Source organism: Aristolochia californica, unplaced genomic scaffold, assembly GCF_029961685.1.
Source record: "Aristolochia californica isolate CCGP_79_NKW_82.1479 unplaced genomic scaffold, dmAriCali1.0.hap1 SCAF_14, whole genome shotgun sequence".
In the NCBI taxonomy this organism is placed as follows: Eukaryota; Viridiplantae; Streptophyta; class Magnoliopsida; order Piperales; family Aristolochiaceae; genus Aristolochia; species Aristolochia californica.
The window spans coordinates 9,569,234-9,582,784 of NW_027181815.1; the positions used below are offsets into that span (position 1 = coordinate 9,569,234).

Below are 13,551 nucleotides of genomic sequence, written 5' to 3' on the forward strand. Positions count from 1 at the left end.
AGAGAAGTAACTTGTCTCCCTTCATTCATAGGTTCGTCAATCTGAATTTTCTAAGCAATAGTCATGAATTTGTCGTTCATGGGATTAAGTAGAAAAATGAAGAAAGAAAAATAATTGAGAGTTCCCACGGTAAAAACCTCTAATTAGAGGAAAAGAGGAGTGAGATCAGACACAGAGAACCTCCCTTCATTCATATGTTCAACAATCTAGAGTTTCCAAGCGACAGTAAGATTTGTTGCTTTGAATAGAAAAATGAAGAAAGAGAAATAAGTGAAAGACTCCCCTTTGAAAAAAAACTCTTTGAGACGATGAAATGAAAAGTGACTTGTCTCCCTTCATTCATAGATTCGTCAATTCGAACTCTCCATGCGACAGTAAAATATGTTGCTTTGGAAGAATTTGAGAAGAAAAAATGAAGAAAGAGAAATAAGTGAAAGAGTTCCCTCAAAAAAAAAAAATCTCTAATTAGAAGAAAAGAGGAGTGAGATGAGACTCAAACAACCTTGAATTGAGATGATGAAATGTCACCCTTCATTCATAGGTTTGTCAACCCCAACTCTACGTGTCATAGTAAAATATGATGCTTTGGAGGAGTTTTGAGTAGAAAAATGAAGAAAGAGTTCCCTCAGGAAAGAAAAAAAAAACACTCTCAATTAGAAGAAAAGAGGAGTGAGATGAGACACAAACCACCCTGAATTGAGATGACAAAACAAGAAGTGACTTTTCTCCCTTCATTCATAGGTTCGTCAATCCCAAATCTCCATGTGACAACAAAATAAATGTTTTAGAAGAGTTTTGAGTAGAAAAATGAAGAAGGAGAAACAAGTGAAAGAGTTCCCTCGAAAAAAAATCTCCAATTGGAAGAAAGGAGGAGTGGCATGAGAAGGCAAGGATCTTGGTTGTGAAGAGTTGGATGCTAATGACAAAATGTTGACCTAGGTTTACTTTTATCCATATTTTTATGATAATAAAACTTAACCAAATTGTGTTAATATTTGCAACTCAAGCATTTTAGATATATTTCCTTAAGAGACACAAGATCAAGGTCTGTACAAAAGAATCGGGAAATGTAATACAAGACATCAAACCATATGTCATGTCAAGTCGTCTTACAAAAACACCTATAAGAAAGGATTGAAAACGTCCCCCCCCCCCCTCCCTCTTAAGAAGCCACCTAGGCCAACAATTACATCAGAGTAGGCCAAATCATTTGAAATAAAAATCTTGGTTGATTTCATTAAAAAATAATTTAAGGCATTTTCCCCTGTTGTATTTGGCACACAATTTCATACTTGGCTCATAGCTCTACGGAATGAGCCTTCGACTTGCACTAGACCCTCTACTTCTCATCCTATTTCAAACTTTGTTTCTCACCATAGATTATTTTTTCATGTTGTCAATTTCTTGCATTTATTTATTCTCTCTCTGTTCTACAATCCTATTAGGAGGCTTTAAGACATCCAAGATGGAAGGTTGCCATGGAAGAAGAAATGCATGCCTTATATGAAAATTAAACTTGGCCCTTGTTCCTCTTCCTCCCAATAAGAAACTCGTGGGTTGTAAATGGATTTTTACTATCAAACACAATCCAAAGGCTACACTCAATGTTATGGAGTGGATTATGAGGAAACATTTTCACTAGTGGCTTAATTAAACTCGGTATGCATCTTATTATCTTTAAATGCTAATTCCTCTTGACTAATATTTTAATTGGATGTCAAAAATATTTTTTCAATGGGAACATAAAGAGGAGATATATATGCATCAACCACCTAGTTTTGTGGTTGAGGATTACTAGAGATACTAGTGTCTTGAAACTATCACTAGAAGAATATGTGAAGAAGGTGTTGAACAGGTTCACAATGAATGATGCAAAACTAGTGAGTACTCATTTGGTTAGTCACTTTAGGCTTCTAAAGAGCAATCACTTTCTACAGAGCAAGAGCGAGCCCACATGGTCAATGTGCCTTATACATCTACTATAGGCAGGCAGTCTCATGTATGCTATGGTGTGCACTAGACCAAACATAGCTCATGCAGTGGGAGTTGTAAACAAATATATGAGGAATCCAGGTAAACAACATTGGGAAGCAGTGAAGTGGATTCTCAGGTATTTGAGAAGCATTGCAGACGCAGCCTTATGTTTCAGAAAGTCAGACTTGGGGTTACAGGGTTATATAGATACTGACATGGCTGGAGACATTGATGGCAAGAAGAGTACCACTAGATATGTATACACATTGGGTGGCATAGTAGTTAGTTGGGTCTCTAAGTTGCAGAAGGTAGTTGCTCTCTCCACTACTAAAGTAGAATATGTTGTCATGACCGAAGGCAAGAAAGAGATGGTATGGTTTCAATCTTTCTGGGAAGAATTAGGTCTCAAACATGGGGAAAATGTGTTGTATTGTGACAGTCATAGTGTTATTAATTTAGTAAACAACCCTGTTTATCATGCCTAAACAAAGCACATACAAGTGTGTTACCACTTCCTTAGATTGGCTCTTGAGGATGGAATATTAGCACTTTAGAAGATTCAAGGGAGTCAAAATCCGACTAATATGTTGACAAAGACTGTTACGATTGAGAAACTGAAGTTTTATGCAACTTTAATTGGACTTCTCTTTGAGGATTGAGAAGTTGTTGTCGCTATAGAGAAGATATATTGATGATGGATTAGTCTCCAAGTGGGAGATCATTAAATTGTGGAGAGTAATTAACGCCTTATGTTGAGTCGGTACGTGAGTTGGCCTTCACGGTAAGGTCATTGTGGGGGTTGGAAAGGGGGGGGAGCCCCCCTCCCGCAGGTGTAGGGGCAAAGCCCCCACTAGATCCATGATATATTGATTGTTGTTTCATTAAGGATAGTTTGAGAATTTCACACTTGTAATCCAGTTGCCCAAAATTTCTCTTTATATTTTGGGGCACCATTGTTAGGGTTTTATCACCCGAAGTATAATCATCAGAGTAGCATCATCTATTACGACCGAAGAGGTTAGAGAAACAATTTCTCTATCTCATCTTTATAGTGAATTTCCTCAGCGGCGGAAGACAGGATGTAGTCTCACCTTGAGGTGAACCTGTATAAATTTTGTTTGTTTTTTTGCTTGTTTTTTCTTGCTTTCGCGTTTATTATTATTGATCTCATTAGTTTGGAATTAGGGCATCTAATTCCTAACAGTAATAACCTTACCCATGTCAACGAGGTGGCACAAAGGGTAATTAAGTGTTCTTCTCATAAGGATGGCAGAAGGGTGTAATTATGTAAGACGATGCACGTCTACTTATGTCTTTTTCTTTTGAAAGTTTGTAGCCCTAAGGGCATTGTAGTCATTGTAACCTTCCTTCATAAACTATAAATAGAGGCTCAAGGTAAGGGATAGATCATTCAAGTCTCCCCTCTTCTCTCAAATTTGTCCCTAGCCTTTCTCTCTTCTCTCAAGCTCTGTTGAGCTCCATCTCTCTCTTGTGGTCCCTCTCTTGCTCTCTTCTTCTTTCCTCCTCTCTTCTTCTTTCTTCCTCTCTTTTCTTCTCCTCTTCTTCTTCCTCTGCTCTCTTTCACTTTCTATTGGAGAACCTTATCATGAGATCTTAAATCCAACATGGTATTAGAACATTGGGTTTAAGATCTCGATATTAAGGTGATGATTAAGCTTTCATCAAGCTTCATGCATTGTTGTTGGAGAAGCAAGGCTCAGTGAGATTTTATCAAGCTTCATGCATTGTTGTTGGTGAAGCAAGACTTGATAAGATTTTATCAAGTTCCTCGGCTTTCGACCCTCATATTAGAAAGACTTTCTCCTTACAAACGTTTTCCTCCTTACTGACCTTGTCCTTCCGTCTTAGCAAGATCTGGAGTGAAGTCAAGACCTTATCTTTGTCAAGGTGAAGAATCCACTTGATGGAGACCAAAAAGAAGATGGTTTCCAATTCATAGTCGCCTCAAAGTTCTTTATAGAAGGAATAATCCTTGTACTTGCACTGTATAATGACAATGCCAACATGGTGACTGATTGTGGATTATGGTTGAATCAATCACTTTGACAACTAAATTCTATTTGCGTAAGAGTCAACAAGAAATTTTAAATTAGGTGGTACAATCAATTTTTCCCATACATGATGTAGCTAACAAACCAAATTACACAATGATCTCATACATTTTCCCCGCCTAAATAAATCAATGCTAAATTATTTTTATCCTTTTACGGTAAGCAATATCTGCTTTATACCTTATATATGATGCACAAACATCATTGAAAGTATTACACTAATATTTTCGAGTGATTTAAACCAAGGTTATAAAAGCTAACTGTTAATCGACTTGAAAAGGTGATCAAGTCCTATTGAATGTCAACCAACCAAGTTTGACCAGTAGTTGACCATTGATTAGATTAGATGACACCATAAGTTTTTCAAAACTTTGATGAAAAACATTGACTTAGGTTAACTCTGTCCTAGATTTTGATGACAACGGAAATGAAACTAGTGAGCTAGAGTTTACAACAAGCATTTTTAAATTGAATAACCTTCATGTGATACAAGCATAAGGTCTATGAAGAAGAATTAACAAATTCACACAAAAGACCTTGAACCAAAATGAAGATCGAGTCATCTTGAAAAAAACACACATGAGGAAGCTTAAAGATTTGAAGACCTACAATCAATTTGAAAAATCTCAAGAACTCTTAACTTTGTAAGAGGATAGCCAACCAAATTCGATTCCTAGGTAAAATGATGTTTTGAAGTATTAGGGCATGCAATATATTCAAAAATCATGATTTTTAAGCTCATACAAGAATTATCATATAGAATGTTGTTATGCAAAAGTTATAAAACATGATTAAACATCCTTTATAGGCATGATCGATCATCCAAAATCCTCAATTATCCTATTTTTGCAAAAGTTTATAAATCATAAAGGCTATAAGAACTCAAAAAATAAGTGGTTGGGAGATAATTGATCAAAATAATAAATTTTTCCCAATCAAGGATTCTTGGGGGTGATAACTGCTAGATGAACATCGACAACAAAAAATCTTTGTCTCCGTATGTGCATGTGTTTACAATTTCATATATCAATTTTTTAATTTTAAATTAAATACTTAAATTTAATTTTTTTGACTCAATTCACCTCCCCCTCTCCCCCTTGAAGCGCAGGCCCTATCCCCCCATCCAATATAGAAAATAATGGGGGGGTTAGTGCACATGACTCAGGACATGATCTTCATGCGCATTACGCAGGTCATGTCCTGATGTCGTTAGGGAGCGCCCAAATTCATGTTATGTACATGAATATACATGAATCAAGAGTTCATGTCTCAAGAGTAACGGGCGGAAAGTGTTTTCCGCCCGATTTTGAGACATGAACTCTTGATTCATGTATATTCATGTACATAACATGAATTTGGGCGCTCCCTAACGACATGCGGAAAGTGCTTTCCGCCCGATTTGAGAATCATCTACATGACTCTCGCGCGGGGTTGTCTCTCGGGGCTCTCTCTGTCGCACACCCTCTCTACCATTGCATTCCCGCTGCCCTCTCTCTTTCTCTGCTCCCTATCTCGTCTCCTTTCCCGCAGCCCTCTCTCGTCTCCGTTCCCGCAGCCCTCTCTCGTCTCCGTTCCCGCAGCCCTCTCTCGTCTCTGCAACCCTCTCTCATCTCCATTCCCGCAACCCTCTCTCATTCTCTGCTCCCTCTCTCATTTCCGCAGCCCTCTCTCATTCCCGCAGAGCACAGGAGGTCGAGCATTTGCAGAGCTTCTCGGCCTCCCTCTCTTCTCCCTCTCGGCGTACCGTCGGAGCGTCGCCTCTGTCGGCATTGCTCGCCGTCGTCGCCGGCCATTGCCTTTGCCTAGCCGTCCCCGTCGCCATCGCCCCGCTGGCTCGCTGCTGAGGAAGACGAAGATGTTTAATTTTTCCTAAGTTAGGAACAATTAAACTATCTTCATAAAAATTATTAATTTATAATTTTTATTTATAAAATAATTATTTTTATTTTACAATTACTATATTAAAATAGTGATTTAATAGTTATAATTAAAATATTGTTAAAATACATATTTGATAAATTATTTTGGCATAATTATCCGATTGTTATAGTTAATTAAACCAATGGTTTTAAATTTTGTGATAATATATTATTAATTAATAATACATAAAATATATTATGTACAAATATATAGTGTGTTAAAGTTATGATTAGATCAATTTTTTCTCTTAAATTATTCATTTTTAGGTTAAAATATATCATATGTTATTAATAAATTAATAACTTAATGTATTACTTTTGTTTTTTTATTTATAATATTATTTATTTATTATTTGTAATTAATCATATATGTATTTCATTGGCTCATATAATTACCATATTAATGTAAAATAAAATATCTAATTCAATTAATAAATATATTAGTATATTTAATTATACATTCAATAACTTATTCGTGTAGTAATAAATGGTTGTTTTACCTAATTTGGGGTTTAAGGATTATGTTGTAATTAAGTGCACTGTAAAGGTTTAGAAATTCTCTTGTTTTTTATGTTTTTCTCATGTTGGGGTACTAACACTGGAAACTGTTTTCCAATGCACATGAAATCGTCAACACTAATACAAATTCTTACCTGAACTTCATGTACATGACATGACATGATCTTCATGTTGGACATGACTTGATCTTCAAGAATCCACTTTGGGGCACTAACCCCCCAATATGAGGCACAACTTCAAAAACCTCGTAGGGCCCACATAACGTGCCGACGAGGTTCTGCCCGGCACATATGAGCCGTTTTTGTATTCCACGTAGCACCAATTATACCAAGTGTCGGGCCCACCACGATGGAAGACTGTTACCTCATCCGGTCGATAACACGTCGCGCTACTGCGCGATATCCTTTTCCCGCCCGTTACGTGGCCCTGGGTTTCCCTTATGCGGGTCCCACGATAAGATTCTAAGCATCCTCCACCTTCTTTCAAGAGAATTTTAGTGGTCACGTGCTGGGGCCGCGCATCCTAAGTTTGGTACTTTACGTCCTGCTAGCGTGCGCCTATGGATGACAAAACCAGATGTTACGTCACTTTGAGAACCGCTCTTTCCTTCTCCTCCATGCAACTGTGCCAAATACCCCTTTACTGCCCTTTATTACATCCATACCCCCAATTCCCCAATCGAAATGACAAATTCACCCTCCTTTTGCTTTCAAATTGTTGATATATTCGGTTAAAAAGTTGAAATAGGGATCACTCCGGAGCATTGCCTCTATGACATGTTCCCATTTATTTTAGAAAAAGTGAATGAGCCCAATTTTCTATTTCCAATTCTTTCTCTTTGCTAATAATGAAGATTCTATTGCAATTGACAAGGATGTTATCTTATGAATAGAACAAAAAACTTCACCACTAACATTACCACTCTGTTGGCGATTCGACTGCTTGAAAGAGAGATCTACGACATGTGGGTATATTTTTTTTTTTAGTTCCTCCACTAAAGAAGTATCGGGGATCATTTGATGCAAAATGAGTTTGTGCAAAACCCTTCGTCTCTTTGTTGTGTCAAAGGAAAAGGGTTACTGAGCATTTGAAATGACGGTAGTGAAGATATCGGTTCAATTCTGACTTTTTGGTGTTTGGATTTTGATGGGTTTTCTTTGAAAACAATGACAATTTATATTATTTGTTTCTTTGAGGAAATTAAATCACCAGAGAATAAATTTTCATTTTCATGAACCCACCAGTAAAATCAAAAGAAAAGAAATGTAGGCATATATGGAAAGGGTAATTTTGTAAAAAGGTAATTGTGGGAATAATGAAATTGTAGTGGTGATAAAAGGGTAATTTCCAGAGAGCTCTCCGTTCTCTATTAATAGCCGCGCACACTTGGACTCTCCCCCTACTGGCTTTTCTCGTCCGCCATGAAAGAACCTTCGAAAATCCGAGAGCAGTGGAAACACCCACCCTCCCTGCGAAAGATCAAGCTCCTCTGTAGCTTTAATGGCACCTTTCAGCAGAGATCACAATGGCCAGGAAAGCTCCGTTACGTTGGTGGTGAGAGTCGCATCCTGGCCGTGGATCGCAATATCGGAATATCTCGTCTTTTGTCGAGGATTGCCGAACTACGCCCAAAGTGTCATTCTTTTTGCATCAAATACCAGCTACCAGAGCCTGACTGCTCCGGCGAGCAGCCATTGGTGTCTGTCGATACGGACGAAGATGTGCTCTGGATGATCGAGGAGCACGAGCAGCTCTTGACGGAAGGAAAAAACGTTCGAGTAAGACTCTTTGTGTGTGATGCCAGGTGTAGGTAAGTCTCTTGTCGTTTTGGTTCGATTTCGTACTCATGCATGACAGAAACCTCAGTTGTTGAGACCTCTGTGATTCTGGTGAAATCTTTTATGCTTGATTTGTTAAGAATCATAGCGTGCGATTGACTACGTTGAACTCATGGGGATTCTGAGAATTAGATGAGCAAAACGGTTTTAGACCCACAATGGCGAACAACCAAGATATCTTGTTCCGGTAATATAAATACGAGACCCGTGGTTTAATTCGACTCGTTTTGTTATTTCTGGAAAACTCTTGGCCATTTACTTTGGCTTAGCATTATTGTAAGACAGTTTGATTATCGATTTATGCGGCAAGTTATCAGATGTCCCGTTTGCTCCCTCCACTCAATGCTTCAGAATAGATTTTCGCGACTATTTGGACAAAAGCTATGCTATTTGATTGAACCTGAGTACGAAACTTAGTTGACTCTTCAATCACATGCTTGTTGAACGCCAAAAGCTATCAAATCCAACTCTCCGGATAAAATTTTTTGCTTTTTTTACATTCTTTCTGACAGTTCTTTCTTTAACTCTTTTCACCTGAGGTAAAGGCATACACAATCCTCTCCAAGTTCAACCTGTATACTTTGCAAATGTTTAATTTCTGGAGTGGTTAATTCTTGAATAAAGTTTAATTCTTAGTACTGCCTGATTATTGCAGCAATCGAAATGCTACAAAAGTCTCTTCTACCAAGTTCTCTGTCAGAATGGATGGCCCGTCAGGCGATTATCGACTTGATCCAGTCAATATCAGAAACCATAAGTCTATGCCACACAATGTTCTGGCTAACCAGAATGGTCTGTAAGATATGGGGAACATGTGGTTTTATTTTTCACAAGGCAAGCAGTGTTTGAAATGTTACTCTGCTTGGTTGAAGCCTAAAGGTGGTGTTCCAAAAGTTGGACAGGCAAGACTTAGTGCCTACTTTGGAGAGCCATGTGACACTCCTTATGTAGTAGCCTCCAAGGGGTCTCCATCTTTGTTAGATATCGAAAATGGTAGAGGAATTTTAACTGATGAGAGTATGCAGCCAAACAGTGAAAGTGGGATTTCTAGTCATTTTTGCACCTGGTATTATGATCTTCAAGAGAGAGACTACAGAGACCAACCCCATCATCAAAATTCTTTAAACAATCATGGAGCCCCCTGTAGTATCTTAGATCCTGAAGATCGTTCTACATCCACAAGTTGTAACATTATTGAGAGCCTAGATCCATGTTTTCGGGCTAGTACTATGTGGGATGACCTTGCATGTTCTGAATTAACTAATTGTGAAACATATTATGGCTCTAAATGCAATCATCCTCTTCATGTTGCAAGCCAGTCAACAAGGATAACTGGAGAAAACAAGGAAGTACATGTCACCGAGCCGAATCAGGCTGCAGTTACTTCAAGTTTTTCATGTAATGATCTGTGATTCAACTGCAGCTCAAAATCGATAAAATATCCATCCGAAGACCAGAAAGTACAATTGAGCTTCACAGATGTTAATGCTGAAGGGGCTGTGAAAGAATTAAGCTGTGAAAATAGTCACGCATTACTGGATCTTTCAATGAAGAACCTTTCCTTGTCATCTATGGAAGTCACCCACTCCATGTCATCTCCACAAAGGGATTGTAGTGGTAGTATGTCACTATTGGAAGATCTCTTTCTCAGGTATCAGGTGGAAGGCGGATGTGATCTGTTGGATGATGAGGCCTCCTGCTTGGTCTCAACTGCAAAATTTGTTACTCCTGTGAGCTCTTCTTCAAGTAGCACTTCAATATTGGTTGAGCATCAAGAATCTGACAAGGAGACTGGGAATTCATGTTTAGAAGCAGATAAAAAGGTAATTCACAATCACTTTTTTAGATTCAAAGTTGATTTTTATCTTAGCATTTATTGTTTAGGTTATTTATTTTCAATTGCTTGGCAGGCCAATGAGAAAGGATTGCATTGCTCTCCTAAGATAGAAGGTGATGCCTGTAGCGATTTTGCTCATTTAGCAACTCAAGAGCTGCAGGTGCTTGGCGTATATTGTAATAATGCTTTCAATTTGTTTAATTTCTAGTGTCTACTCTTTTCATTTCAGTTTGCTGAGAAACCTTTCTCTCCTTTTTCTTGCTTGTAGAGAATTAAGAATTCAGATCTGGAGGAAATAAAGGAGTTGGGATCTGGCACTTATGGTACTGTATTTTATGGCAAATGGAGGGGCTCTGATGTTGCCATCAAGCGTATTAAACCAAGCTGCTTTATAGGAGGTGAATTGGAGGGGAAAAATCGCTTGGTAATTATTGTCTCACTTTGTGTAATGTCATTGCTTTTCTCTTCTCCATCCCACATAGTGACTATATGATTGATAATGCTATATATGTCATGGTGAATGTAGAGTTCATCTCAAGTAAATTCTGCCTTGATAAAAGAACTGGAAATCAATGAGCTTTATTGATGGTTTTAAAACATTGTTTTTTCTCTAAGTTAATTATTTTTTGAACATTTGTTTTAGTATTGCCTTGTTAACTTCTGCCTACACATGTTCTTGCAGATTGCTGACTTTTGGAAGGAAGCCATCCTACTGGGTCAACTTCGCCATCCAAACGTGGTGGCTTTTTATGGAGTGGTCGCGGAAGGGGCCGATAATGAACTTAGCAACCGTAACTGATTACATGGTGAATGGATCCCTGAGACAAGTTCTGCAGAAAAAGGATAGGTATGGTTCTTACCTGCTTATTCTCATTGCCAAAAGGCAAATAAGCGGGAGTTTCAGTTTTGAACTTTCAAGAATCTGATTATAGCTATAAGCTGCCAATTTGAGGATTGGATTGTCTGACAACTAAACCCTTCTTATCATATCTTTATGAAGAAGACTCCCAGTTTGAAAAGTGCTTTGTTAAGTGTAGATTTTCAATGTAATTGTACATAACAAGGGTAAATTTGAAGTAATTTTTAACCAAACTTGTGCTGCATTCTATTTTAAGGCTAGGATTTACCAAAAATGTAGTTATGCTGCACTCAGCATGTCGGGTCTATGGTCCATTCCTTTTGGTCTTGTGGAGTCCAGGAATCGAAAAAGATGAATCTGTGGAAGTAGGGGAGTTGACATTGCAGTAAAACAGATGAGTGCTTATATATAACATCATCTTTTCTAATCACAAGTCTTTGTTTGACAGAACTATTGATCGTCGGAAGAGGATAATTATAGCAATGGATGCGGTGTTTGGAATGGAATATCTTCATGAGAAAAACATTATCCACTTTGATTTAAAGTCTCACAACTTCCTTGTTAATATGCGTGATCCTCAGCGACCAGTCTGTAAGGTAATCATGCAATACTCTTATGCATAACATTTGGTGGTCATCTGTGATGAATTCCTTTTTTCTGAATGTGATTCCTTTTCTCTAGATTGGGGACTTGGGCCTATCAAAGGTGAAGCGAAGGAGAGTAGTATCTGGAGGTGTTAGGGGAACTATCCAATGGATGGCTCCAGAGCTTTTGATGGGCAAAAGCTGCATGGTGACTGAAAAGGTTAATTATCAGGAATACTGCTTCTATACTTTGTGCTTTTGCTTTACATGATCAAGTACCTGCTCTAATACCATGTGAAGTTGGGTCTAAGGCCCATCCCAAAATGATTAGCTAACTTAAGAAACTTATTTTCCAACTAATAAACTCAAGATCTTTGTACTCACTAATCCATATGGGACTATTCCATAACACAGCCTAACATTTATTCATCTTTGATGCAGATTGACGTATACTCATTCGGGATAGTTATGTGGGAACTATTGATAGGGGATGAACCTTATTCAAAAATGCGCTCTAGGGACATACTGGGTATGGCTGTTTTTATCACTAATGATCAACTGGTTTACTATTATTTACTAGTAATTCTGAACCCCAATTTGCAAAGAAAGATTTGCACTTTTTTGTTAGTTTTTCTTATATTTTTAAGCAGCAAGTAAAAGTCAGCTTGTCCAAATTGAATAGTTCGCAATCTCGGTTTCTCTTTTTTTTTTTTTTTTTTGTCTTTTTATCTGATTCTTGCAAATTGATATTAGATGTTAATTAAGGGTTTGTTTGGAACCCCTAGAAAAGAAAAGAAAATAAGTTTCTTTTCTCTTGTTTGGATGCCCATGGAAAATATAAGAGAGAAAACAAAAGAAACATGGTTTCTCTTGTTTAGATGCACAAGGAAAATGGAAAAGAAATAAAATTAGTAATATTTAAAAAAATTTAATGATTAAAATTTTCTCTCAAGTTTTTATTTCTTTTCTTTTATCTTGGAATTCCATTATTTTAATATGAAAGATATTATAATTTCTCTCTCATTTCTTTTTCTCTCTGTGATTCTCTGCTGCCAAACAACAGAAAATCACTTCCTTTCCCCCTTTTTTTTTTTTTTCGTTTTTAGGGGTTCCAACCATGCCCAAAATGACCTAAGGCCGTGTGGTCTGATGGTATTCTCTTTACAACCAGGAGTGTCAGGTCGCGACTTCGAATCGCGCCACACCCTCTCAAAAAATAAAAACCATGCCCAAAATGAAGTTGGTCTATGAAAATTGATATACTTATTTTGTTGTTTCTTTTCAGCTGGTGTGCTCAAGGGTGATTTAAGGCCTGAGGTACCAAACTGGTGTGATCCCTTATGGAGATCCCTGATGGAGAGGTGTTGGTCATTAGATCCCAACTCTAGGCCGTCTTTCTCAGAGATTGCCAAGGAATTGCGCTCCATGGCAGGTGCTGCAAACATTAAATGAGATCATTGGATGTGACCAGAGCTTGTATTCATCACTGTAAATAGGGGTTTACAACAGCAGAAGCATGCTGGGATGTGAGAAATCTATCATCCGTGTGTTTCATTTGCTCCAACGATTGTAGAAAATCGGATATTGGAAGAACATTCTTGCTAGTTTTGAACATTTGGGACTGTTTACAGTTAGATGCTCCCCAACTACTGCAATACTGAATTTGAGTTCCTTACCTATTTCATACAAAAGCTACTTAGTGGTTTTAAACCTGAACTAACCAACAAATGTGTTGAGATTCTAGAAAATAGAGGATGGAAAAGATAGGAGAATGATTCTAGCCATTCGTAAACTTACCTTGCAATATTTTAGATGATCGATCATGTACTGTAGATGATCAATCATGTTTTATAATCTTACTTTGCATTATTCTAGATAATTGATCATATACTATAGATGATCGATCATGCTTTATAATCCTACATTATAGCATTCTGGATAATCGATCA

General features: G+C 37.6%; 1 protein-coding gene across 1 annotated transcript; it reads left to right on the forward strand.

The window, feature by feature from the left end:
• The first annotated feature begins 9,726 nt into the window (after positions 1-9,726).
• On the forward strand, positions 9,727-13,274 carry LOC137950859 (RAF-like serine/threonine-protein kinase PRAF). Its single transcript, XM_068797512.1, is given in 9 exon segments — positions 9,727-10,145; positions 10,233-10,319; positions 10,428-10,583; positions 10,842-10,925; positions 10,927-11,006; positions 11,467-11,614; positions 11,700-11,822; positions 12,044-12,131; positions 12,888-13,274. Coding segments are annotated over 9 exon segments (1,209 nt in total). The 5' UTR covers positions 9,727-9,869; the 3' UTR covers positions 13,055-13,274.
• The last annotated feature ends 277 nt before the right edge of the window (positions 13,275-13,551 follow it).